General features: G+C 41.1%; 2 protein-coding genes and 1 long non-coding RNA gene across 4 annotated transcripts; 2 read left to right on the top strand and 1 right to left on the bottom strand.

Annotated features, from left to right (window-relative positions):
* Window positions 1-10,043: 10,043 nt before the first annotated feature.
* Window positions 10,044-14,637, bottom strand: htatsf1 (HIV-1 Tat specific factor 1). The gene is made up of 10 exons (XM_080866720.1): window positions 14,408-14,637; window positions 13,815-13,979; window positions 13,139-13,385; window positions 12,866-12,913; window positions 12,586-12,740; window positions 12,208-12,371; window positions 11,997-12,093; window positions 11,789-11,878; window positions 11,557-11,694; window positions 10,044-10,843 (listed from the first exon to the last, which is right to left on the bottom strand). Exons 2-10 carry the CDS (start codon window positions 13,977-13,979, stop codon window positions 10,589-10,591), a joined length of 1,359 nt encoding a protein of 452 aa, XP_080722846.1. The 5' UTR covers window positions 14,408-14,637; the 3' UTR covers window positions 10,044-10,588.
* Window positions 14,638-14,737: 100 nt separating this feature from the next.
* On the top strand, window positions 14,738-17,159 carry bod1 (biorientation of chromosomes in cell division 1). 2 transcript variants are annotated; one of them, XM_080866721.1, is made up of 4 exons: window positions 14,738-15,025; window positions 15,239-15,363; window positions 16,513-16,727; window positions 16,807-17,159. In XM_080866721.1, the coding sequence occupies exons 1-3, from the start codon at window positions 14,876-14,878 to the stop codon at window positions 16,724-16,726; spliced, it is 489 nt and encodes a 162-aa protein (XP_080722847.1). In that variant the 5' UTR covers window positions 14,738-14,875; the 3' UTR covers window position 16,727; window positions 16,807-17,159. The 2 variants fall into 2 exon arrangements, with proteins under 2 accessions (XP_080722847.1, XP_080722848.1); XM_080866722.1 differs by having other exon boundaries at window positions 16,786-17,159.
* A 1,930-nt stretch (window positions 17,160-19,089) lies between these two features.
* On the top strand, window positions 19,090-23,104 carry LOC308386532. The gene is made up of 3 exons (XR_013969812.1): window positions 19,090-19,264; window positions 19,636-19,722; window positions 22,852-23,104. It is a non-coding gene; the product is annotated as an uncharacterized lncRNA (long non-coding RNA).
* Window positions 23,105-27,150: the final 4,046 nt, after the last annotated feature.

The following is a 27,150-nucleotide window of genomic DNA, read 5'->3' as shown; positions in this document are numbered from 1 at the left end:
TTGGAATGCCCTGTGGTTTACCTGTCTGTCTGTCAATCAAAGCAGTGACCTAGTGAGGGAATGTTTGTGTGTCTGCGTGCATGCCCTTTAAATTACTCCTTAAACTAGAAAGTACCTCCTGAAATACTCTAATTTAATCAAATATATCACGTGTTTAATTTGCACGTTACCAGCTGATATTAGTGCTAAAATCCACATTTTACACTGTCCTTTTAGTGCAGAAAACTTAGCATATTTTCCCTTTGAGTCATGGGTGTTATAATGGAAAGCACCTTTGTTTAAATGTCCCATGGCCCCAGTCTTAAAGTTGGCAAACACTCACTGTATAAATACATGAAAATCTGTCAACTGTGAACCCCACTCGAGTGTTCAGCCACTACACTATGCTTCTCTAACTTAACAGGGGAAGTCCCCTTTGCCCCAGGGGGAGATGTATGGTTTCCTGCATGAGTGACCCGTATTTCAGTCCATTACATAGATAGAAAAAGGAAGACGAAAACAACTGGCTTAACATGTGCCCAAATTTGCATCTATACTGTGATAGTTATTAGAAGATGGTGGAAAAGACAGGATGTTTAATCACACCAGACATTACTTGCTGAACTGATGCTGAGTCCACACTGTTTGCAGACTAAGGTCTGATTTGGACTTCTGAGGGAAGTCTTCGTAGCGCTTACAACGTAACCATCGCCTCCTTATGCTTGTGTGTGGTGCATTATGTGTTAATTACCATGCGGTCATGTCCCAGTGTTTTATATGTGGCCAGTCAGCAGAAAAAATAAATAAAAGGCTGGGGGGGGGGGGGGGGTCCCTCCTAGGTCCCCACTCTTTGTTGTGGTCAGTTTGTGGGGGGGACAAACATATTTGTCCTTTGCACAATGCCTCACATCCGGTGCGACAGTTTCAGTCATCTCCCTCCAGGAGTTTGCTGACATTTGTGAGTCCTTATATTGATGCTATGATTATTATTCCTTATATGAGATGACGATTGTTATTCTCTCACTGATAAATATAAAATCTGTGGCGAAAAAGTAGTCGCAAACACACAGGAGGAATCGAGAGTACTGAACAGGCCAATCACAATAGTTGCAGGCTGTGTCCTGTAGTTACATTTCTTGAAAGCTTAATTCAAGCATTAGACAGAAAACTAAACATGTTAGATGTACACAGTGAGAACTACAGAACAGTAGGAGAAAAAGCATCCTCGAATGTCCTCCAATGGCCAGTTCTAAAGGAAAGTCTCCCATATTAAAATAGCCACTGTTACATCAGAAATAAACATGTCTACAGTGCGGTACAAATAAGATTTCTTGTCTCTGTAGCAAATTTCCCCGTTCACAGCCCCTTTATAAGGAGATAGATTTTATTATAGCTGACATGTTAAATTTGTAAAGTTATATATATAATCTGCAGTGTGGACACTCTGCCACTGTCAGTCTGTTAAACTCACCGTCGCTATTTCAAGTGTTGAGATCAGGTGACTAACTTCGCCACTGAAGAATATACTGAACTCTTAGGTTTGTAATGTGAAACTCTGATCAGTTTTCCAGCATTTGACTGAATCTGAGCAGACAGTATGGTCATGTACACCTCACAATTCATCCTGCCACCTTTGCCAGCAGTCACATCTTCAATAAACACTAGTGACCGGCAGCCATACATACCCATGCCATAACACTGTATCCACCACGTTTGACAGATGATATTGTAATGTATGATGATCACGAGCTAAATACTTTTCTCCTCACATGAGTCTGATAGAATAATTTTTCCCGAACTGTGTCTAATCTGGCCTTGCTCCTCTTCAGTGTAACCAGTGGTTTGCACTTTGTTGCAAACTATCTGTGTTTCTTGACTGTATTCGATGTTGTGAAGTTGTTTTTCTGAACCCCTGAAATAATTCTGTATCATCCCCTTCAGTGATCTCCTTCAGTGTTTTCAGGGGGGTTTCAATGTTGCTGAGCTGGTCACTTCATTATTTGTTTCTAAGGATGTACGAGATTGTTGGATTAGCTGCTCCTGCAGTTGTTGCTGTCTCTCTGACAGTTTTATTTTGGTTTTTCAGACTAACGATGGCCTCCTTTACTTGCATCAACATTTCCTTGTACGTCATATTGAGAGTTCCAGTGAAAAGACACTAAACAGACGTTAAATACTTTGAATCAAATCTAGATCTTTAATCTGTTTAATTTATCACGAAATAACGAGAGAACAGGCCTCACCCGCCTGTGAAACTGCTTGTCAGTCAATGGTCCGATTCATTTTAAGTTCCTGAAAAAGGGGGACTGTGTATAAACATTCTTGTGATTCCTTAACAGTTAATGAAAAAATTCCTGCTAACCCCTCAAATTAAAACTGAAGTCTGAACCTAAGCTCATTTAATTGATTTCCAATCCACTGCAGTTGTGTATAGAAGCAAATTTACCAAAATAAAACCCAAATGTGTGTCCAAAAAACATATGGACCTTACTATAAGATAAATATCAAGAAGTTCAGTTAAACTCAAAAAATGTCAAACTGTTCTACGGTTTAGGATGAAAAGAGAGCACGATAGAGAGTGCCTCACATTTCCAGTTGTGACATCGTGTAATGCCACAGATCTCTGCACTCTTACTACATACATATATATTGCTTCTTCTTTCTATAATAGCAAGCTGCTGCTGGTAATGTCGAGCGCACACACACACACAGCTGCAGAGTAGGCTGTTTCCTGTATACCATTCTCAGTGTGTCTGCATTACTGTTCCATCTGCACAGGCATTTCCTGTCCGACCTTGAAATCATGCCCCCAGCCACCACCGTCACTTCACATAAATACATCCTCATCCCCCATTTCCCTACCCACTCTGTGTGTTTTCAAGACAGGACATACTTTTTTCCCTCATACACACATCCACATGCTCATCCACTGACAAACCCAACATACGTTAAGCACTAGAAAGTGTCCAAAATTAAAGAGCAACTTGGCAGAGACAATCACCAGTGGAATATAAATACATAAATGCCTCAAACATGCAATTATCTGTTGAGAAAAACCACCTATTGTTTTCATGACTAGAAGCTAAAATACAGCACAAAACTCCCGCTTTACGAGCATCCAGAGTTACCCTAATCTGCCATTTTCACGCTGGGAAGCTGTGATGTCATCAATCAGCAACACAGTGTTCGAATGGCGGCCAACCTTCCCCAGATCGGCCACATGTGTTTTTATTCAGCAGGAAAGTTATAGCAGAAAGGTCAGGTCACAGATAGTTTACAATAATATTATTCATGTAAGGGAAAGTGGAAATGATCCCCACTTGTGACCTCACTCTATTTACACAAGCATGCCCCGAATACATTGATATCGCCAGCCAGTAAAACTCACCACGTGTGCGCACACACAGAAAGAAAGGGAGAGAACACAATACACATTCATTACATGAACTGGATTTCATAAGGTGATGGAAAGGAACCAAGCCAAAGTCCAACAATTAGCAAAGATTTAAAATAACAACCAAGGGCCCGAGGCACAGTGTTAAAGCAGAGGAGACATAATAAAGGTCAGAGTTATGATTCCAGCTCACAGGAGAAACAGAGACGCTGTTGTAGTGTCTGAATATTCAATGCCAAAATGATTACTAGCACTTGGATTAGATCTCTGGTTGTATTTAATGCTGACTCGATGAGGAATATTAATTAAAAATACAGCCCATTAAAGTTGTTGCATAGGCATTTTATAAATAAATGCCGTGTTTTAAGACCACGGGGAAGGCAAACAAATGGATAGACCCAGGAGAAGATTATAAACTATGACTATTTTTGCTTTATATAACTGTATAACAGTTATATACTCTGTAACCCGCCCAAGTGAGAGTTTGTGCTTCTCCTCCCCAACTGGACACGAAAGACCTGCTGCTCGCACGGTAAACCGTGAAACATCGGGGTTAAGTCTTTGTTGCTGGCTAAAGGACTGATGTAATGCAGTGTCCTTCAAAGTGACAAAAACAAGTCTGCGTGTGTTACAGTCATGGTTTCCATGTAAAAAGTGGATGCATCATCAGACACACAGGATGCAGCACCACATTTCCCATGGGAGAAAACAGAATATGGCAAGAGAGACTTAGTCATGACTGAACGTTCACATGGCTGTTGTCAAATAGTTCACACCACGCACATTTATAAACACGAAATTCCTTCTTTACTGCATGCTGAGTCCAAACCCCTGTACCTCCTGTTCATTAACGTATTTTTATTCAGTTCTGCGTACACCACGATCTCATTCATTTAGCAAAAAAAAGGCCTGGAAAGAGACATCTAATCACTGAAGACCACCATTTATCACATCCAATAACATCAGAAGTCCTCTATAACCTGTTTATGAACCTTTAAGCGACTCTGATTGTATTTTCATATTAATATTATTTGTAAGCAAACACAGGCAGTTCTAACTTTACAGCTACACGGTCTAACTGTTTGCACTTCAAAACTTTATCATTTGGTTCTCCTTTTTCAGCTGTGACTGGCAGCTTTTGATGCGTACTTCATATTCAGCAACATAACATGAAGTTGGAGGTTTGTTAGTGATTATGATCAGGCTAAATAGGCTGGTGGAGACCAAAAACAGAGCGAATATTAGACTTACATTAGGCAGACCCAGGACACGCTGGAGAGATTATATCTCTCGGCTGGCCTGGGAACGCCTTGGTATTCCCCCGGATAAGCTGGAGGAGGTGGCTGGGGAGAGGGAGGTCTGGGCCTCTTTGCTTAGGCTGCTGCCCCCGCGACCCGGCCCCGGACAAAGCGGATGAAAATGGATGGATGGATGGATAGTCAGAAGAAAGGACTTTTTTGGGGCATTATTTCATATCAAGATTAAGATTTTTGAAACATTTTGTGATCAGAGTACTTGCAAATAATGAAAAGCTGGTCTGTTCATAGTGTTTTGAGTTCAAATCAATATGTAATCAAGGGCTTTCATGTTTTTCAGCACTACGATGAGAAGAAAAAAAGCATTTGCAAAAGTTTTCAAACTGATGCGTCTTCAGTTCTCGCCGTCTTTACCTTCTTTGCCTTGCTCAAAGTCCGCAGCCTCCGCTCTGTGAATGCTAAGCTGCTGTTAGTCTTTCCGCTGGTCCAACTTTGGTTTAGATTTGGGGGACAATGTCTTTTTTACAAACCCACGCACCAATAATAAACACACCCGCTTCTATAAAAGATCAACCCTGTGTCAGTTTCCCAGTAAACTGGAGCATCTGCAGCAAATCAGTGTGGCTTTTCAATCACTCCCACTTTTCTCTCTGTCTCCCACTCATTTACTTCCCCCCTCTTCCTCTATTTTTCCCCTCTTTGCATTTTTCTGTGATTAGGAACAAGTTTAACTGGCCAGAACTTCCTTTCTATTTTTCTAAAACACACACAGGCTTCTGATCCATGTTTGCTGTCATGAACAGGTGCTTGTCTTCAGCTCGACCTGCCTCATCAATCACACTTTCTTGACCAAAACCCCCAAAAAAGAGAAAGGAAAGAAGAGCTGAGGTGAAATAGGAAAAAAATATTAGAGCATTAATTTCCTTACTTCCCAGGCTCTCTGCAGAGCTTAATTCACCATCGAAATGTGGCTGCGTGTAGTCACATGTACTGCTTTCCTTCAGTAAAAACAAGTATTCTGTATTTCTGTCGTTGATGCCAGCCTAAATGACTTCTAAATGACTCAGCCTCGGTATAAGATTTCCCTGTAATCATGATTTTAAATTGACTGCATGTCTTCTTGGGCACTCGGCTGCTAAAATTCCTCCTTTACTCAATGGAAGTGCCCTCCTGTTCGCGCTGTTAATGGACCGGACCTGTCTATGCAATGCAGTGGACAGAATTTCCCATGGCTGATCATCATCTACGGTCATGGGTGCCTTCCAACTCCTCCGTCTTGCCCTCTCCCCGTCCCAATGCAACAAAGAGGAAAAACAAATCAAACAATTCACAGTTTCCCATTATTCTCTCTGTCAGCATATGGTTCCAATCAACAGTGTGTGTGTGTGTGTGTGCGTGTGTGTGACACCATGTGAATGTTTTTATTTTCCATACATTACTCCTCAGATACAAAGCTCTTTGTTCACACTCTTTCTCCATCTCTCTTGCTCCTCCTTCCTCTCACGCCCTCGCCATCCTCCAGCTCTCTCTTTGATTCTCAGGTTTAAACTCTCTCTCTCTCTCTATTTTAGTCTTGCTTTTCTTGGCTGCAAGTCAGACCTCAGTCAGACCTAGAGGTCTTTTTCCCAAGCGATCTCCAGGGTGGACTCGAGGGAACAGAAAACACACACACACACTCGCAAACACGGGCTCTGCCCTCACATGCTCTTGTCCATTTCCTCCTCTGTCTCTGCTGCGATCCACAGCCATCTCCTGTCTGCACCTCTTTGTTCATTCATCGTTTTATTACTTTTAAAAACAAAACAAAAACATGTTTCAGTCATGCTTTATTGAGACAAAGAGAACACAGTGTTCAAAATCAAGTATTGTGTTTTTGGCCTGGTGAACTTTCTGCACTCGCTGGTACATTACAAGCTTTGTGGCCTGTTCTAGGACTTCATTTATCCAGGTTAGTCCCTCTGGAGTCAGGCATCTCATTTACAAGGGAGACCTGGCTCAGACTGAGGCAGCACATTTTCTCACAAATAGATCAACTGCACATGCAAACAAATGCACAAGGATGAAGAAGTGATAGAGGAATTAATAAGGCACCAAAAGAACCACAAGCGCTCATTATTCAATACCAACAACAAGTAATGGTAATTATTAGGTACCTTTCTAGTGCTGTCTAATTAATCTATAGTTCCCAGTAATGCATAAACTTTATAACTTGTACGTAAAGTTAACAAATAAATGTAGTGAATATAATTGAAGATACACTCACCAGACACTTACTGGTACCATGTCGGATAACCCTTTTCCCTTCAGAGTTGCCTTAATTCTTCATAGCACAGATTCAACAAGGTGCTGGAAATATTCCTCAGAGATTTTGGTTCATATTGAAATGATAGCACCACACAGTTATGGCAGATTAGTCAGCTACATATCCATGAGCCAAATTTTCCATCCCATCACACCCCAGAGGTGCTCCATTGGATTAAGATCTGGTGACTGTGGAGGCCCTTTGAGTACAGAGAACTCATTGTCCTGTTCAAGAAACCAGTTTGAGATCATTTTAGCTTTGTGACATCACAAGTTATCCTGCTAGAATCAGCCATCTGACGATGGGCCCACTGTGAAGTACGATGGGGATGGTCAGCACCAATATTCAAGTAAGCTTCAGTGTTTAAACAATGTTCAGTTGTTACAAAGGGGTGTGAAGTGTACCAAGTGCACTGTTACACTAGCACCAGCTTGAGACGCTGATAAAAGGCAGGATATATGCATGCTTTCATGTTTTTATGCCAAATTGTGACTCATCAGCTTTGATTTTTCCAATCTTCTTTTGTCCTGTTTTGGTGAAACTGTGTGAACTGTGGCCTCAGTTTCCTGTTCTTAGCTGACAGGAGTGGAACTACAGCCTATGTGCTCCAAGGTCTAAGGAGGTGAGATGGTCTTCTTCATGCCTTAGTTGTAACGAGTGGTTGTTTGAGTTGCTGATGCCTACTGTTGAATCAACAATACACATTTTCTCTTTTTCATACCATTCTCTGTAAACCCTAGACAGGGTTGTGCAGGAAAATCCCAGTAGATTAACCGATTCTGAAATACTCAGATCAGGCATGCTATGTTCAAAGTCACGTAAATCACCTTTCTTTCCCATTTGAACTTCAGTAGTCTACATGCCTAAATGCATTGCAGTGTAATTGGCTTGTTAGATATTTATGAGTAAGTGAACAGTTGTACCTAATGAAGTAGCTGTATGTGAGTGCATAATTACAACAAACTACCTCAAAGCTTTACTCGTGTACAGTATTTACTACCACTGTCTGAGAGCCATATTTAGTAAGTCTCACAGTGGATTTACAGTCCTGACATAAAATTTTACATGTCAGATTTGAAACAGTGGAAATAGTTTTTGTTTACAAAACTTTAAATCTCTTCTTTAAAGAAGCAGCGCTGTTTTGTTTCACCGTGACATAACTGAGAGAGAGCAACGATAAATGAGGTTAGTCCGCTAACAGAGGCGACCACAGGGTTACAGTGCCATCTAGTGGTGAGGCAAAGTAGCACGCAGACGTTCTACACTAACCATGATCAAATGATGAGAACAACGAATATATTTGTATGATGCTGTCCTCGTTGCTGTTAATAAATCCATGCATAAAGTTTGGTTTTCACACGAGGCATATGTAAAACCTTCACAGTGATTCGGGGCTGAAAAAGAATTTAAAAAACAGGGGGAAATGGAAACATTTGGTTTAACATATTGTGCACAACATGTAACTGCAATGCAAATACTTAGCAAACACATGATTCCCTCAAAATAATCCTGTGTGTTCCCAAACTGCTGATGGTGCCTTTAAACAAATATAGTTTGCATTCTTAAAGATTTAAAGCGGCCACAGTTTGTCAGAGATGATCTACGTCAAATACATGTTTGTTATGTAGCCTGTGATTGAAGACGGAAACTACCACAAGCCTTGTATTATTAGACTGATGCTGTACTAGACTTTCATCACTGGAGGGAGTATCTTTTTATTTAATTTTTTTACTGCAGGGAAAGTAGCTGCAGTAAATAAATAGACTAGACACACGCCCTGTGATAGCCTGTACAAGGTGAACCCTTCTGGTCCTAACTGATTAATGCCTTTTACATATTGACTTGTAATATTAACAGTTTACTAAATGATGGGAGACGAGGTGAAGGGGTAAGAAGGCTGAGGAGAGGACTGGAGCATAGGTTGGTGGCGTACGAGAGGAGGAAGGATGGACAGGAAGTGGGGCATGTGGAAAGTGGCAGAGTGGCGAAAAAGAAAAAGTTGGAGCGTTAAAATGATTGATGGGGCTGAGGAGAAAGCAAAAGAGCAGAAGAACCTCTCTCCTTTTTCATTTTGCCCTTTTTCTCTGTCACTTTTTAAGGCCAGCTTCTGAAATCAGCTGACGTGACATAGTTTAGCATTTTGTAACAGGAGTTTGGTTTCATCCTCCAGCTTGGACTCCTTTTTTATCCACTCTTTCTACTTGGTGAGCCACATTTCTTCTGTATTTTCGTAATGTTTCTGCAGCTCTTCCTTTGCTTCTCACGTCGGGGAATCCTCCAGAGCCATTTTTCCATGTAGCATGTCTCCGGTTTGATCTCTGTCTTCTGTCCCTTGAGAAGTTGCCACAGTGGCCTCCATCCCACTCTATCCCTAGCATCCTCCTCTGTCACACTAACCTTCTCCATGTCCTCCTACATCCATGAACCTCCTCTGAGCTCTCCCTCTTTTCCTCCTCCCTGGCAGCTCCATCTTCAACACCCTTTGTCCAATACATCAACGATCCTTCCTCATGCCTCCTCTGCACATGTCCAAACCACCTCAGCCTTGCCTCCAAAACACTCAACTTGAAATGCACCGATGATATAATAATGTCCATCCCGGTCACTTTTAATTAGTGCCACCGTTACCAAACCATAGATCACAGCAGGTCTTCATTACCATCTTGTAAACCTTCCCATCTATCGCTGCTATCTTTGTGACATGAGTGTCTCCTGTAACACTTGTCAGTGCATCTACCTTTATCTGGTTTTAACTGTGACTCTCCTCCCTGTCTTCATAAAGATGTCTCAAACTAAATAGACACAGCAGTACAGATCAGACTCTTAAACAGAGGCAGGTGAGCAGATGTCCCACCATCGTTGTCTTCACTAACTGGTTCTTGTTTTAAGATTCCTCTCATATTAAGGTCGTTGATGTGCCGAGTAATGTTCAGTCTTTGAAAATCACTTTAATAAAAGTATTTTTTAGAACCAGCAATCATCTTTTTGTTGTTTATAGTGTAAATATGTCTTTAGTAGCCAGCTGTAGTGAAGATTTGGCAATATGCTGAATATAAATACACCTTACAATTTGTACCAAGTGGCTGAGTAAAATAAATGTACAAGGAGTCCCGTTTTTCAATTTTTATGCCATTTTTATGTTTTTTCTTTACAACTTTTGCTCAATGATTTTTGCAGTGTGTGCAAACGCTGATGGCTTCTCCCTTTGCAATCTCACATTTCCATCATGTGATTATTTTATGTTCCAATACTGCTCGGAAAATTGTCAGTGATTAAAGAACGAAACAAAGCAAATGTGAAATAAAATGAAAAACATAATGAAGCCAAACACGTTCATATCCAACAAAGTTTCAGTCTCTCTTGTGTTTTGTCATTAATATTTAGCTCTGTCACCATAATGCATAGTGTCAGCAAACTGCACTGAATTATGGGAGCGCTGTAAGGTGTAGCAAGCTGGTTGAGTGCATGTCTAATTACAGGGTGAACCACAATGATGAAAATAGGTTAGAGAAAATTAGTTTTATTTTCTACATTACAAAACAGCTTAAACTGTCCAAATTCCTCCTCCCTTTCTCAACAGGAAGTTTTCCCAAAGTTCACTTTAAGCAGGACATCCTAGTTGGCTGACACAGGGCCATAAAAGGAGGATGAGAGTATCTAAGCTTCCTCATCCTCACTTCCTGCTAGGCTGCTGTCAGTGGAGTCCACTTCCTCCTCCTGTTGCTCCTCTGAGGACTGCGGTTCTGATTTGGGTTGCTGCTCTGGCTCAGTGGTGCTGGAGGGCTCGCTAGGTTCTGTCGCTGTGCTGCTCTCTGCAGGCTTGGAGTCCTTCTGCTGTTCTCCTTCTCCACCCTCCAAAAACTGTGACCAACCCTTCAGCCGCTCCTCTCGCTCGCGTGTCGTCTCTTCTACCTGCATGTACAGAACATGAAAGGCGAGAGATATTACCACGTGTAGAGTCTAAGGCAGTCTAACGTATCAAAATAATTCAAATATAACCTGTTTTACTTAAATAAATACCAAATGGGACACTGTGCAATCACTGAGTCTACCATGAACTCCTCTGTGTACCAAATTATTCTAGAGATACATGTCAGGCTATCTGTCTGATAGTTAAATTTGGCCTTAAACTGGGTCATGAAACAGGACAATTACGAAACATTCTTTTAAAAAAATACATTTAAAATAAAATAAATATGTTCCCTAAAATTTAATCAGCACCTCATGCAATAAAGTGCTGCTAGCACCCAAAAAAGTGACAATAATGTACATGAACTACAGTAAAAAAAAAAGATGTACTAACTTTCAGGCACAAAGCACATGTTGAACTGTACAACAGAATGCTAAAGACAATTACAGCTGTCAGAAAGTGAAAGAACAACCAAGTAAAGCTTTAACTGCAAACAGAAGCACAGAAAACGAAGCAGACTCTGAAATCTGTCCCTTGGAACAATTAAAACTTTCGCAGATTTCATTTCATGCAGGAACCAAAACGTCACTTAGAAATTGTGAAACTTACTCCAACTTGTCAGGGAGCTAATTATATGACAGGCTAGGTATTACTGCTTTTGACTGTGAATCACCAAGACCCCCAAAACCTCAATATTTCTGTTGTCTTTATTTACCTGATAGTCTGTCGTTCCATCCCAAAGCTGAGCAGATAGCTGCCTTCCTCCAAACCAGCGCCCGTTGAACGACAGAATACACGCATCAGCTTCCTCAGGCTCCTTAAAAGCAACTGATGCCACGCCGTCCGGGTGTCTCTGCAGCACAAATACAGCCACACATCCACTTCATCTCAACTTTTTCTTAGCTAATTTCCTACCACGACCTTCAAAATACAGAAATCAAACTCACATCAAAGAGGATGACCTTCTTAACTTCCCCAAACTTCTCACACTCACTCCGCAGATCCTCACGATACTCATTCAGCACCAGTGGGTCCTCCTACAGAGAGCAAAGAGATTAATGCACAATGCTGTGTGTGTGTGTGTGTGTGTGTGTGTGTGTGTGTGTGTGTGTGTGTGTGTGTGTGTGTGTGTGTGTGTACGTGTTCCTCTCACACCTCAAAGTCACTGGGATGGAACATATTCCTGATGATGACAACTTTTTCATGCCTCTTCCTCGCGTCTCCTTTTTTCTCTGGCCTCCAATCCAACTGTCTACAAAACAAAACAAAACAAAGAATAAAGCAACAGCGGCCAGTAGTGCTTCTACTGAGGAGTTCATTCCTGCTACACAGAAATAAACAGATAAGAACAGAAAACAGAATTTACTTCTGCTGCTGCTGTAGCTTCTTCTTATAATCTTTGCTTTTCTTCTTCTTTTTGCTGGCGTCATACTGCCCCTTCAGCTCAAACCGTGCGGCTTCCACATGCAGTTTATAACCTCGGACCTCTGACTCATCAATCAGGCGTATAGCCAGATCCACAGACTCCTTCTGCAGAGAACCACAAACAAGTACACACAGTCATTTGACCAGAGTAAAGAAAGCAAGAGCAGGAGATTTGTCTATCCACTCAACAAGAGGACTACAAATAACGTTGTTGCTCCACGTATGGCACCCTCTATGGCCAATATTGCCAATATTAAGTGACAACATTTGCACAGTTATGGTGCGTGTCTGGGGCATTGACCGAGCAGGACAGACTAACCTTTAGATAGCAGCAAAGACCATCTCCCTTCAGATTTCCTTCTTTGTCTTTGTAAAGTTTGACTTTGTACTCTTCGGTGATGGGGTCCCTCATTACAATCCCACACTTTGACATCAGCTCTGCAAACTCCTCGGAGCTGATGTCAGGAGGCAGGCCTGAGAAGAAGAGACCAGGAGAGAAAGATTAGAGCAAGAGAGCGCCACGTGATAAACAGAGTCAGGTACTTTATGGGACGCCAGCTTCTTGGCATTCAGAAGAAGGATATGTAGGTGATACTAACCTGACACGTAGACATTCGTGTTTTTATTTTCATCAATATCAAACCATCCTACGGGCAGAAAAAGGGAAACTGATCAAGAGTGACATTCCACTTACAACTTAAAAATTGCACATAACTGTATAAAAACAGTTAGTAAATTAACATAATAACAGCAGCACAATTTCTTATTAGATTTATATTTCTGTGTGTGTGTGTGTGTGTGTGTGTGTGTGTGTGTGTGTGTGTGTGTGTGTGTGTGTGTGTGTGTGTGTGTGTGATTGGATGCCAGTTTACCTTGCTCAGCTTTCCTCTTCTCCCCTTTCTGTTTGGTTTCTTTGCCTGGCGTCTCATGCTGCTCTGAGGCCGAGTTTGGGGCGGGATCTTCTGGTTTCTCCTTTTCTGTTGGTTTTTGTGGTGGTTTGCTGTCAGGCCCGGGTGCTGCTGGGTTGGTGCTGGTCAGGGAAGCGTTCTTTCCATCCGGAGCCGATTTCTCAATGAAGCCATAGTTGGCCTGGTAGGCTGCCATGAAGTCCTCTGTTATCTAGAGGAACAAATCAAACCTACTTAATATTGACACAGAAATCAACTCGGACCAATTTTGACACATCTAATAAAAGCTGTTACCATAAAATAAATGATAACTTTGTTTTTTCACTTTAATTTTACTAGTCAGCGCTTTTATGCTATATAAAAAAGAAAACTACACACTTCCAATAGCCAAGTAAGAAAACTATAACAATATAGTTTCTGTATCAAATACCAACACTCCACAGGTCAGTGCAATACCCTGTACTGTACTAACATCTCTCCAACAGCTGAAGCATGGCCAGAATGGGGTCATGCAACAGGAAAATGATCCCAAGAGCAACAGCAAGTTTTTGACTGTATTTATAAGGTAAAGCTGCTTCAATTCAATGTAGACTAAAAAAAGCTTAAGAAAGAAAAGCTGAGAGTCAAAGAAAGCTTGTACTTTGGGAAACCAGGCCTTCTTTTCATGATCCCAGTCATACACAGTCCCATCCTCTGGATCGGTGTAGGTGTATGGGTCTGAGCCATCTTCATTTCTCTGATCATAGAGCTCTTGCAGCCGCAGCTGCTCCATAAACTCTTTGTTGGGATCTGATTTGCCACTCATCTACGACAAGAAAGTGACACATTAGATTACCATGTTCAGACATATAGAGAGACACTGTATGACAACTTTATCACACCGAAATAGCCTGGATTTAATATCCTGCTCTGGAGTCTTGCACAGGTTCATAATCTGGATATTACTCACCCATCTAACTGCCCCTAGCCAACTAATCACATATGAGTACCATCATTGTTACTATACTGTAACTGCCGAAAATGTCAGCCAGCTGCTTTAATCCTTCACAATGTCAAGGATAACAACCGACAGCTGGACTCAATGTGAGCTAAAACCTACAGCCCGTCTTCAAAAGGGGGCTGTATCTGAGTTAATATCAGGTTAATTCGGTCATTCACCTCTGCTATATTTTTATGTCCGTGATTAACACTTAGATTAAGTGTGTTGATGTTAGCCAGCATGGCTAGCGTTACCTTTCACAGCGATAGTCCAGGCACAGTGAGCTCTGGCTGGTGCGAAAGTTAACGGTGCAGATTATCTTAGTCAGATCCCCGCCACAGAACCAGCTTTGTGCTTTGAATGTGTTATAATTATTCTTTTTTTTATTTCTAAATGAACGTTTCAGCGCAACCCGCTAACGTTTTGATTTACCCTCAGTTAGTAACAACGGCACTAAAACGAAGTACATCCGAGGTTATGCCACTTGTGCGCGTGCGTGGAAGACAAGGGGGAAAAGGAGGCATTCGATTTGCTCTTCTGCTTCTACCTTTTTTAAAAGAGCGTCTGCTGTTCAGCAAGACTAACGATCACTTTTTCCGCAGTTTGTTCGAGGGCAATGAATCGAACGTACGTCTTGTAGAATAACTAGTGTGGATAGTTAAGTGGTTGGCTAGTTCAATGCAGCTAACAGGTAAGTAATAAAATAGTCTCCTGGGTTTGGCATGGCCGAGGGAAGCGGTAATGTTAACGTCAATCCGGCCAACCTCCCACCGGGAGACCCGCAGCTCATCGGGATGATTGTGGAGCATCTGAAAAACCGGGGTCTTTTTGATGAGTTCCGTCGGGACTGTTTAGCCGACGTCGATACAAAGGTAATCTACTAACTCTGCTTTGTTTGTGTTTAACTTTAGCTAACCTGACACAAACAAAGTTATCCGTGTCAGTGCCACTTTAACTGTCCTAAATCTATCCGAGTGTCTTTTTAGCTGGCTACAGTATACTACAGTATACTTTCAACGCACAGTGTACTCCGTTACTTAGTGTGCGCTATTGCTGCATATTTACCGCGCTGTTGTTGTTGTCAGCCGGCCTATCAGAACCTGCGACAGAAAGTGGACAACTTCGTCACATCGCACCTGAGCACGCAGAACTGGAACCCGTCCATCAACAAGAACCAGATGAGGAACGGACTGAGGCAAAGTGTTGTTCAGTGAGTGTTTCCTTTGAGCTTTTTGCAACCTTTCAGCTCCTGTTTAGAATGTACTACACATGTGAGCTTCCAAGGAGCCAGACTTCCAAGGAGCTTTTTTTCGTTTACCAATAGTTCTGCAGGCTTTCAGAAGGTCTTTCAAAGTTTTTCTTTGAACATTTGCTGCTTTTTCACTCGTTTTTAGTCCAGCCTTTGTACCTGACTATTGTTTTGTTTGTTAAGCTATGTAACACTGGCTTATGAATCCTTCAAGGAAAAAATGGGCACCTAACTCAAGGAATGAATCTTTCTTGTTGACACGTAACAGACAAAAACTGTATCTTTTGGCATATCATCTGTTCCGGTTTCTTTAGTTTAATCTATGAAAAATGCCAAAGATAATGCAGTTTGACAGACATAAAATGGTATTTTTGCACCAACAAGCTGACTGCCAAACAGTCATTAGCTGAAAAATTGGTGTAGCTCAGCATGGTGTGCAGTGTGTCCTTAAAAATATGAGGACACTGAATGAGTTGCAAGCCTTAAAAACTATCTACAGCACATGAACAGCATTGATTTTCAGTTGTCTGCCTGATAATAGGGTTAATTAACACAATTGACAATGTCACCTATAAAAATTAGTTGATGTGGAATTTCATTGTTGACGTGTCATACACTAAAACCACATAAATGTGTTTTTGTAACTGCAACACACTACAGGGAGGTATGAGGGCTTATCGCCTATGTCGTCTGCCAAGACTGCGCTCAATATTAATGAAGAAGAACGTAGCGCCAACCACAAAACAGGATGAATAAATAAAGTTAAATGCAGACTGTGCAAACCAGAGCTTTCCTTCCACAACAGCACTACTGCAGTGCACACTCACATGTTGGCTTTTGGGGTTTTTTTACATCTAATTTCTTTACGTAAATTAGTAAAAAGACTGTAGTGAACAGGTTATATATAAAATAAAGAAATGATCTGTTTTTGAAGTACTCACTTTTTGGGTTTTTGTGTTAAACATTGTATTTCAGTTTATGTTTACACATGCTTCAATAAATTGGTGTATCTATTTCCCATTTTCCTAGCAAAATATAAAGAAATGAGGAAGTGACTGAAGACTTTTGCACGACCATGCACTCAGCCATAATTTATTTATGTATTTTAAGATCGGGCATGCTGGAGTCTGGTGTGGACAGGATCATAACTCAGGTCGTGGACCCCAAGATGAACCACACTTTCCGACCGCACATAGAAACAGCCATCCACGACTTTCTGTCAGGGGACAGGAAGGAGGAAAGCACCTCGAGTTTGAACTCTGCTCCATCTGAACAGACAGAACCACAAGAGGCTCCGTCTGCCTCTGGCCCCAAAACCCCCTGAGGTGTGTGTTTAAAACCCAAAGCACAGCGTAAGGTCGACAGCAGCTCAAAAATGAGTAGTCTCTCTCTCTCTCGATACAGGCACACATGCTGGTCTCTAGTGGTCTGCACATTCTGTATGGCTGCATTAACCTTTGGAAAGGTGCAGCATCGGACGGGTGGACGATGAAGAGGAGGAAAGAGGAGGCTGTTTTGTGCCTCCAATTCAATGGATTAGTCAGGAGTGTGTCATTGCTCCTGCGTGAGGCTGCTTCGGGAGAAGGGCTACAACGCTGAGTGGTGCACTGTCGTCGTTTGAGTGTGGATTGTTAATTTTTTTTCGGTACTGGCTTTTTTTGTTTGTTTGGGGTTTTTTCCAATGTGCATTACTTTTTCTTTCTTTTTTTTTCTTTTTTTTAGCAATTATATATTTTTTAAATACAGAGCCAATTGTTCACTCACTCTGTTTATGCCTATGATATAGACATTTTCCAGTTTCCTGTTACTTTTTTTTATTTTTATTTTTTATGCTTGCACACTGTCTGCACTCATTTTTGATAGACTGAGGGGGAAAAAACTAAATTACTGAAGAACAATGCAATGAATGAATTTGTTTCATGTTTACAGGCCATAATTTTTCATTTCATCATGTCAGATTTTTCTTTGGTGTGTGTGCTTAATATGAAGTTTGTCCATCTCATGTGCTTACATTAAAAACAACTGCCACCATGTCCCTCTTTGTCTTTCTCTACCTCCTCTTAGTTGCTAAGCTTTCATCAGTGGATACACCATATTTTTATCAGTTTGTCTTTAAAGGAGATGGCAATACAGTTAACAGAGAGGAAATGACAGTAACGCTTTTTAATGATGGAAAACTCTGCAGCAATTTCTGTGTAAAGAAAGCTGGTGTATGGCGTTTATTAGTTTTCTTTGTTAAGTCTAACATAAAAGAAGCTGTCTGACGCAGCATTTCGCTCAATATGATCATTACCCGATGCTGCTGAAGTGAAGCAGAGCAAAGTCAAAGATGTTTTATTATAGACACAGGTAAGCGTTTTGCAATTTGGCATATTTTAAAAAGTTTAAATTTCTCCAGTGTTGAACAGTAAAAATGATGCTTTCTTGTCCGAGGTCATTTAAAAAAAACAGCGGGACAGCACTGCACACAACGGTAGACTGATGCATAATAAGCAAGCGAATAATACAGAAAACAGATTTGAGATGGGAAACTGTTCTTGGAGAGAGAGAGAGAGTGATGCAGGATGTGCGATCGTGGTGGAAGCAAATCAGTAAAAATAAAAGGGAATTAATGACGATGTTTATCAAACCTGAAGCGTAGTTTTGATCTTCTTTTGCTGTTTGTTCAGTGAATTTTGGTTGGAGAGTGACAAAACCTGCAGCTTCAGAATCTGTGTGCTGTAGGCTTTCAGCACTGAAGGTCTGTGTATGTTCAGGCGTTTCTGGAAAAGTAGATTTGTATTTAAAAATTGATTCAGGATTCAATGAATCGATATGGTGTTATTCAAGCTAAAATTGATTTAAATGGGAAAATCGATTATTTAAACACACCCCTAATAAGAACGGGTCCATCTTCCATGTACCTAAACGGTCCCGAACTTTCCAATTCATTCTCTATGGGAGTCCTAAACCACTACGAATGTAATATATTCTTTGTCCACTATAGTCTTCTGGCGCTGTTGCAAATTTATACAGTCATGTTTGGTGGTGAGTATCCCCGCCTGTCACGCGGGAAACTGGGGTTCGATTCCCTGACGGGGAGGCAATACGTTTTCATTCATAATGTTGAAAGTCAGACTGTGACATCCTTGGGAAGGTCCTTAACCAGTGGCGGAGCGGGGGGGTGGCTTACTGGGCTTAAGCCCGGGTTGTTTTTTCAGAAGCCCGGGGTCTTTTGGAGTGTATTTTTTTCATAGTTAGATGCCTGGCTGACAAAACAAAAACTACACACAATATTTGAAGCACTGCGAGTGCGCTCTTGGAGAAGCGCAGCCAGGCAGACAGAGGAGAACTGAAGTTTGACCAGGTACCAAGGCAAATCATTCGTACTGTACAAATAATGCAAATATGACGGTGTATCACAAAAGATTGATGTCAAACAGATCACTTGACCCATATTACATTACTTGCTCTTCGAGTGAATCAACAAATGGCGAAATGAAAAGCCAAACAACAACTCTGTCTCTTTAGAGAGTCTCAGCTTACATGTGTGTTTATTTCATATTTTCAGTTGTTGCCTTCCACCAGTGGTGTGTCCAGCGGGGTGGCCTGGGGGGGCACAGGCCACCCCCAACCAGACTGGCCACCCCAGGTGCCACCCCAAAGGCAAAACAATAAAATTCAATCAAATATCAAATGTCCGATTATGTTTTCACGGTGAAGCTCAGATATCCGAGTGTAAGTGAATGCAGCATCGGCTTCTGCGCTATGTGCATCATGTTAGCAAAGGTAGTTAGCAAAGGTAGGAGAGCCAAGCACGAAAGACGGCACTGCAGGAAACAATTTTTCAGTGAAAGAAAATGAGAACAGAATAAATGTCCAGGTAAGTAATATTAAGTTTGTTGAGTTTAGTAAACTTCGGTGAAATTAGAATACCAAGGAAAAAATTACACTTAAAGAATTATTGCAGCCGTTGAATATATCAGACAGTATGCTACTGAGGGCAGCTAACATAAGAGTTATGAGTTATAAGATGTAATCTAAGTCGTAACATTGCTGTATGGAGCTGCAGATTTGGTTGCAGGTTAACATAGCTGGACTGGCCATCGGGCATACCGGGCATATGCCCAGTGACTTATTTTTTATTTTTTTTGTAATGGCATGAACAATGAGAGGTGGTGGATTGGCCAGATGCAGGTCGATGTGTAAAAATAACTCAGTTGTTTGGTGGTGGCTATGGCGGGGCTTCCACAGAGGCCAGCAGGTGGATGAGGGAAGGGGAGGCAGGAGGAGAGACCCGAGGCAGCCGCCGGTCCGAGTGTCAGGTGAACTGAACTTCAGGTAAGAAGTTATGACCTGCAGTCTATCTGGGTCAGATAGATTTTCCCATTTCAAAGAAACAGGCTCTGTGTTTTGCCTTATATGCATCCACAGGTGTGCCACCAATTTACTCACATGGACTCTACTAACCTATCAGAAGCTTCTTCAGCTCAGAATGGAATCGTCTGAAGTTTTCTTATTAATTAACAATAAACTTAGTGTACATGTACTCCTAAATTTGATGAAGGTGACAAAAAATAGACAGCCCTGTCTCTCTTTATTCTGACATTTAACTAATTCAAAAGATATTTCAATATTTATTTATCCAAAACAAAACAAGTTTACTCTAAGTTGATGTTGTACAGAAAAAAAATGTTCTTGCGTTTTCCATAAAGTGTATGTAAATATCTGGTTTAAATTGTGAATATACTGTGTATTGAAATTCCTCTTGTTTTGCATAGAAATATACTGAACAACATACAAAGCATAATATATGAAATAACATTTACCAGAGTTTTTTCTTTGAAAGAAGCTCCTTATGTTCATACACTCCAAAAGACCCCGGGCTTCTGAAAAAACAACCCGGGCTTAAGCCCCGTAAGCCACCCCCCCCCCCCCGCTCCGCCACTGTATAAGGACTAATCCATCTACCATTTACCGAAACAGTTTCCAAGTCCTTCGCTATGGGAGTCCTAAACCACTACGGATGTAATATATTTCTGTCCACTATTGTCTTTTGGCGCTGTTTCGACTTTATACATGATTCGTTCATTATGGTTGTTTTGGAAGAGGTTTAGTCTCTTTCGTTGACGATAGAGAACTTTGCGTTGAGGCTTCTAGTCATTATAATCTCTGTCCGCTATTATTTGCACGTAAAACTTGATATGCATTACAGGCTATCCCACTGTGGACATAGTTGAGTCACGATTGGTACTGCAACGTAAGAGTCCGATGACACCTTCCTCGTTAGTATAGTGGTGAGTATCCCCGCCTGTCACGCGGGAGACCGGGGTTCGATTCCCCGACGGGGAGGCAATATCTTTTTATTCTCAATGTTAAACGTCAGACTGTGACGTCCTTGGGAACGTCCTCAACTGCTTAATGTTTCAGGTTTCCTTGAACAGACTCAGGAATTAAACAATATTCAAACACATGACAGTTAGTGCTCTTTTCTAAACCGTAGCTTCAAAACTCTCCCTGGACAGCGCTTTGAGTGCTCAGGTAGAATAGAAAAGTGCTATATAAGAACGAATCTATCTACCATTTACCGAAACTGTTTCCAATTCCTTCTCTATGGGAGTCCTAAACCACTACGGGTGTAATATATTTTTGTCCACTATAGTCTTCTGGCGCTGTTGTAGTTTATACGTGATACGTTCATTATGGTTGTTTTGAAAGATGTTTTGTCTCTTTCGTTGACGGTAGAGAACTCTGCGTTGAGGCTTCTAGTCATTATAATCTCTATTATTTACACGTAAAACTTGATATCAAAACGAGGGAAACAGAGATACTACCACGCTGAAGACATAGTTGGGTCACGATCGGTACTGCAACATACGAGTCCGATGACACCTTCCTCGTTAGTATAGTGGTGAGTATCCCCGCCTGTCACGCGGGAGACCGGGGTTCGATTCCCCGACGGGGAGGCAATAACTTTTTATTCTTGATGTTAAACGTCAGACTGTGACGTCCTTGGGAACGTCCTCAACTGCTTAATGTTTCAGGGTTTCCTTGAACAGACTCAGGAATTAAACAATATTCAAACACATGACAGTTACTGCTCTTTTCTAAACCGTAGCTTCAAAACTCTCCATGGAAAGCGCTTTGAGTGCTCAGGTAGAATAGAAAAGTGCTATATAAGAACGAATCTATCTACCATTTACCGAAACTGTTTCCAATTCTTGGGAATGGGAGTCCTAAACCACTACGGATGTAATATATTTTTGTCCACTATAGTCTTCTGGCGCTGTTGTAGTTTATACGTGATACGTTCATTATGGTTGTTTTGGAAGAGGTTTTGTCTCTTTCGTTGACGGTAGAGAACTCTGCGTTGAGGCTTCTAGTCATTATAATCTCTGTCCGCTATTATTTGCACGTAACACTTGATACACATTACAGGCGTGCACAACTTAACGTATCAAAACGGGGAAACGGCAATACTATCCCACTGTGGACATAGTTGAGTCACGATCGGTCCTGGAACATACGAGTCCGATGTCACCTTCCTCGTTAGTATAGTGGTGAGTATCCCCGCCTGTCACGCGGGAGACCGGGGTTCGATTCCCCGACGGGGAGGCAATATCTTTTTATTCTTGATGTTAAACGTCAGACTGTGACGTCCTTGGGAACGTCCTCAACTGCTTAATGTTTCAGGTTTCCTTGAACAGACTCAGGAATCAAACAATATTCAGACACATGACAGTTACTGAACTTTTCTAAACTGTAGCTTTAAAACTCTCCCTCGACAGCGCTTTGAGTGCTCAGGTAGAAAAGAAAAGTGCTATATAAGAACTAATCCATCTACCATAAAACGTCATATACATTACAGGCGTGCACAACTTAACGTATCAAAACGGGGAAACGGCAATACTAGCCCACTGTGGATAGAGTTGGCCCATCGCGTATAGGTTAAACGGAGAAACAGCCAATCAAATGGCAGCTTTTCGGGCATTGGGGGAAAAAAAAGAGTTTGGGTTTTTTTTTTACACTGAACTGTCTGAGCGCGGGTTCGAGTCCTGGTTGGGACAAAGGTTGTGTTACATTATCAAAAGTTAAACACCATTTTCAATTTACTTATTGTGGGTAACATTTATTTTTCACTTTGCTTTTTCTTATTATTTGATTATCATTTTGTTTATATTATATAGTGTTATGGCCTGTGGAACAATTTTCCTGCATTACTACATAACTCAGACTAATCTGTATCATCACAGTTTTGAGATGATACATACCAGACATATAGTCTACAATTATGCACACATCCAACTTTTAATACAAAGACTAAAGCTAAAACTATAAACTGCTAGTTTATATCTATTCATTTTCCAGCACAAACTCAGTACTGACATCATTACTTTATTCCAGTCATGCTCTTGCCTGCCTTCACCGAGCATGGTTTAAATCTGTTGCTCTTCTGCTTCTGCGTTTCAGATCCGCAGCCATGCAGCCCGCCTCCTCTCCTTTCTCCTCCTCACTGTGGACACTCAGAACCCTGTCCCAGCCTCCATCTTCATCTTCATTACTATCAGCATTTTGACTCTGGGGTGTGGCTTATGCAAAATCCTGTCACTGCTGAGATTTCTTCTGCTATGATGGGTCATTGGAGTCTAACTGCCAAACAGTTACATTTATTTCTGTATCTCAATAAATCATGTTCGTTTTTTCCACATGATCTCTCCTTATTGAACTGCTTTTGTAGCTTCAAGCCAGAAAGCAACAATACCTAAACCAAAAATATTATCATCAGAAGTGAGAAAGTGTCTGGACTATCTCCAGCTGTGTTGCATGTATTAAAGATAACTTCAGACACTGTCTGGTTGTCATGTCTGAGACAGGCTGTATAGCACACACAGGTATATAAACATACAGGTTAACTCTAAGAGGTTATAAAGAAGAGAGCTGTGCTGCTATTTTTACAGAACACAATTTATTCACATTTTTATATTTACAATCAGTTTATTTATAGAAACAAAATAAACATTACAAAACTAGAACAAAACTATCTTATGTACATAGGGCTGCTCGATTATGGCAAAAATGATAATCACGATTATTTTCACTGAAATTGAGATCTCAATTATTTGACGATATTTATTTAACAATGTATTGAATAATGACTTTAAAGATTGTCAAAAAATAATATAAAATAGTGTGCAAATACTGATAACAGTGCAAATGTTTGCAATATAAAAAATAAATGAAAAATGTAAACATCTATGTTTAGTGAACTTTGCAGTGTTGCTCTGTGGTGCAGCTACGACACCGTAGCAAAGTTTACACACTATGTCTGCTTGATCCACGTCTGACTCCGCGAACCCATAATGTTTCCACACCACTGAAGTTTGTTTTACCTCTCTTTTCAACCAACGGCAGTCACTCTCCTCTCCAAATAACTTCTGTTTAGCTTTCCGAGCTTCCCTCGGGTCCTCTTAATCAACGGTCCCCAACTCGCGGGCCTCGGACCGGCACCGGTCCGTGAGTTGTTTGGTACCGGGCCGCGAGAGTTGAGGCTCAGGTGTTTTCAGGGGTTTTATCGGTTTTCAGCGTTATTTTGTTATCGTTTTTATCGTTTACTCGGTTTTCCTTGGTCTTTTCACATGTGTTATGAATAAATCATCTTTTTTTTCGGTACTGGTACTAGTTTTATTTTGTTGTATTTATCCGCGACACCTTAAAGGCCGGTCCATGAAAATATTGTCGGGCATAAACTGCCAGGTCCGTGGCGCAAAAAAGGTTGGGGACCGCTGCTCTTAATTGTTGTGATACGTGTTCGAAATGCAGAGAGGTGCTCTCGATTTGCCACACGGAGCAGCGCGAGAGTAAAGCATGAGGGAGGGGCTAATAATCGGCTCAGTCTTTTTTAATGATCGTTGAAAGCCCAGATCGTAATCGAGATTAAAATTCGATTAATTGAGCAGCCCTATATGTACAATATCAACAGTTTCTCCCCTATTTCCTCTTTTCTTCCACCCATCTTTGTCTCTCTGCCTCGTAGAAAGGAGACTCCTGAATCTCCTTCCAGGTGCTCTTGGCTCGTGAGCCAAAGCCAACCAGCTGATCATCCTCAGAGGCTTCTGCAGCAACACTCACTCTGCTGGTCTTGCAGTTCAGAAGAGTCTTTATCTCTGTAAAGCTGAGGGCATACTGTACAAATGAATGCAAGCTCTCCTTGCCATGCCCTTCTTCCACAGAGGTCCCTGCAGCCTCTTCCTTCTGGAGATCTTTGATCAGGTACATGGTGTACCCGACATCCTTCCCCAGAAGCCACCGGAAAGATTTCCCTTTATACTTTCCAAACTGCAGCATGTACTCTCCCTGCACTTCCTTCATGTCAGACTCATCCCCTCCTCTCTGATAGATGACAGTCAGAGCATTCTGATGTACAGCATCCTCCCTCACAGGTGCAGACTTGTCCTGCAGTTTGGGGTCATTTTTAACGGGTCCTGGAGAAGGTATCCAAGTGGCCCCTTGCGGAACACCACAGAGATTTTCCCTGGATATGGCGCAACTTTCTTCTGCATCTTGATAAGCAGTGAAAAAATAAACAATTATATTAAACAAAATTGATTCCAAACACAAACAAAGACATTTCAGGTTATAATCTTGCTGCTGGGTTTACACAGCAGGATGCAGGAGAACAATAACGAGACTCAATTTGAAAGAACATTGACAACATTTGCGATAAAAGTGTTTTTTCCTCCAGGTATAACAAACTGTTCTGTCTGTAAATAAAAACCTTTCATGGTTGAATGATTATTGGCATATCTGCAAAATTTGTGGTAACTGCTTAGTAGTCATGGCACATAAGAATTGCTGGTAGATTAACAACATATATGTATTTAAGCTATCGTGTTTATTCATACACGAGTGGGCATTGCTCATGTTAGAGATATCAAAACAGACTTTCGCATTGATAAGGTGACTGACCATTACAACATGAAAGCAATACATTTTTTTAAAGCAGGTTCAGTCATTTAGCATGTCATCTCATAACAAGACACTTATTGGTTATTTAATTGTACCACATTATAGTAATGTCAGTGTCACAGCAGTCGGAAACCTACAAAGTTTATTTACTGGCAAAACACGTCAATGAAACACGCAATTTATTTAAGGATCACGTTCATTCATTTTTTACCGTGCCACTTTACAACAGTAGATAAACTCCCACCGTCTTTAACTGAGCGATGGATGCTTCGTAAATGCAATCGCAACACGCCTGTTACCTGTAATATACACCTGTAAATGTATTCTGTTGGTTTACTCTTATTTCAAACGACGTTTCTTACCTTTGATCAATGAATGAGGAGCGTTGGGATGTGTTGCGAGCGTTGAGTTACTCGTTTTCTCTCCCGAAACGTAAAAGAGGAGATTTTTTAAAAGTGCCGCCGCATCTCAAACTCGCAACAGCGCCGGAAGACCGTAGTGGCCAAAAATATATTACATCCGTGGTGGTTTAGCACTACCATAGAGAATGAATGGGAAACGGTTTAGGCCGTTTAGCTAAAGGGTTCGATTCCCCGACGGGGAGGCAATATCTTTTTATTCTTAATGTTAAACGTCAGACTGTGACGTCCTTGGGAACGTCCTCAACTGCTTAATGTTTCAGGTTTCCTTGAACAGACTCAGGAATTAAACAATATTCAAACACATGACAGTTACTGAACTTTTCTAAACCGTAGCTTCAAAACTCTCCCTGGACAGCGCTTTGAGTGCTCAGGTAGAATAGAAAAGTGCTATATAAGAACTAATCCACCTACCATTTATCGAAACTGTTTCCAATTCGTTCTCTTTGGGAGTTCTAAACCACTACGGATCTAATATATTTTTGTCCACTATAGTCTTCTGTGCACGGGCTGTCACCATTCCCAACATTTATACTGCTAATCGGTTGTGTTAATTGAAAATCGTTGCCAAAAAATGCAGCAGTGTATGTGTGGTACATACATAAACCATGAATGGTTATTCTGTACTGGAAAAACACCATCAAAACTATAGGAGCAAAAATTGAAAAAGAACTCAAACATGTTTTTTTGTCATGTGCATCATCAGCATCCAAGTTTATGCAGCAGTGTCCCTTCCTCTGGGATTCTTGTGCTTACAGTTTTCATTGAAGAGAAGCCCCGTCACTCTGAAATCCTCGATGAACTCTGGCTTTAATCTTAAAGTCAGTCAGTCGGCTTAGTGTGTGAGTGTGTTTGTGTGTCACTGCGGCTAATATTATTGATTTTACTCCTTGTTTTCGGCAGGTGACTGATCCACACGCTTGCACCATGTGTATGTTTGCACTGTGTAAGATCCATTGGTCATCCTCCGCCATCCTCCTGTCTATCAATACAGTACTTGTGATACGTGTGATCATCTATAGATGTTCAACTGAATCATAAAAAAAAAAACATGTTTACTTATTGATATCTAGTAGAAATCAAAGCAAAAGAAGATAAACACGACAGAGATGTAGAGCTAACTGGAACATCTAACCTCACTTTAAGGTGTTTTGATGAAACAATAATGATTAAAAATAAAAGCTTTGGCTGAAAATATGACTTTATTGAATTATATTATGGCTACATTAGTGACATAAATTAAAAAATGCAGTCATTGTGGTTTGGGACATTTAAAACCAGTTATATCATCCCTGAAGTTGTCCAAGTTTTGTAACCTATTGTACAAAACACATACATAAACATCTTACATCTAGTAGTGAGTCTGATTTGTGTATGCAATGAG

Source organism: Rhamphochromis sp. 'chilingali', assembly GCF_963969265.1.
Source record: "Rhamphochromis sp. 'chilingali' genome assembly, chromosome: 19".
NCBI classification, from domain to species: domain Eukaryota; kingdom Metazoa; phylum Chordata; class Actinopteri; order Cichliformes; family Cichlidae; genus Rhamphochromis; species Rhamphochromis sp. 'chilingali'.
This window is presented reverse-complemented; position numbering and strand designations above follow the sequence as displayed.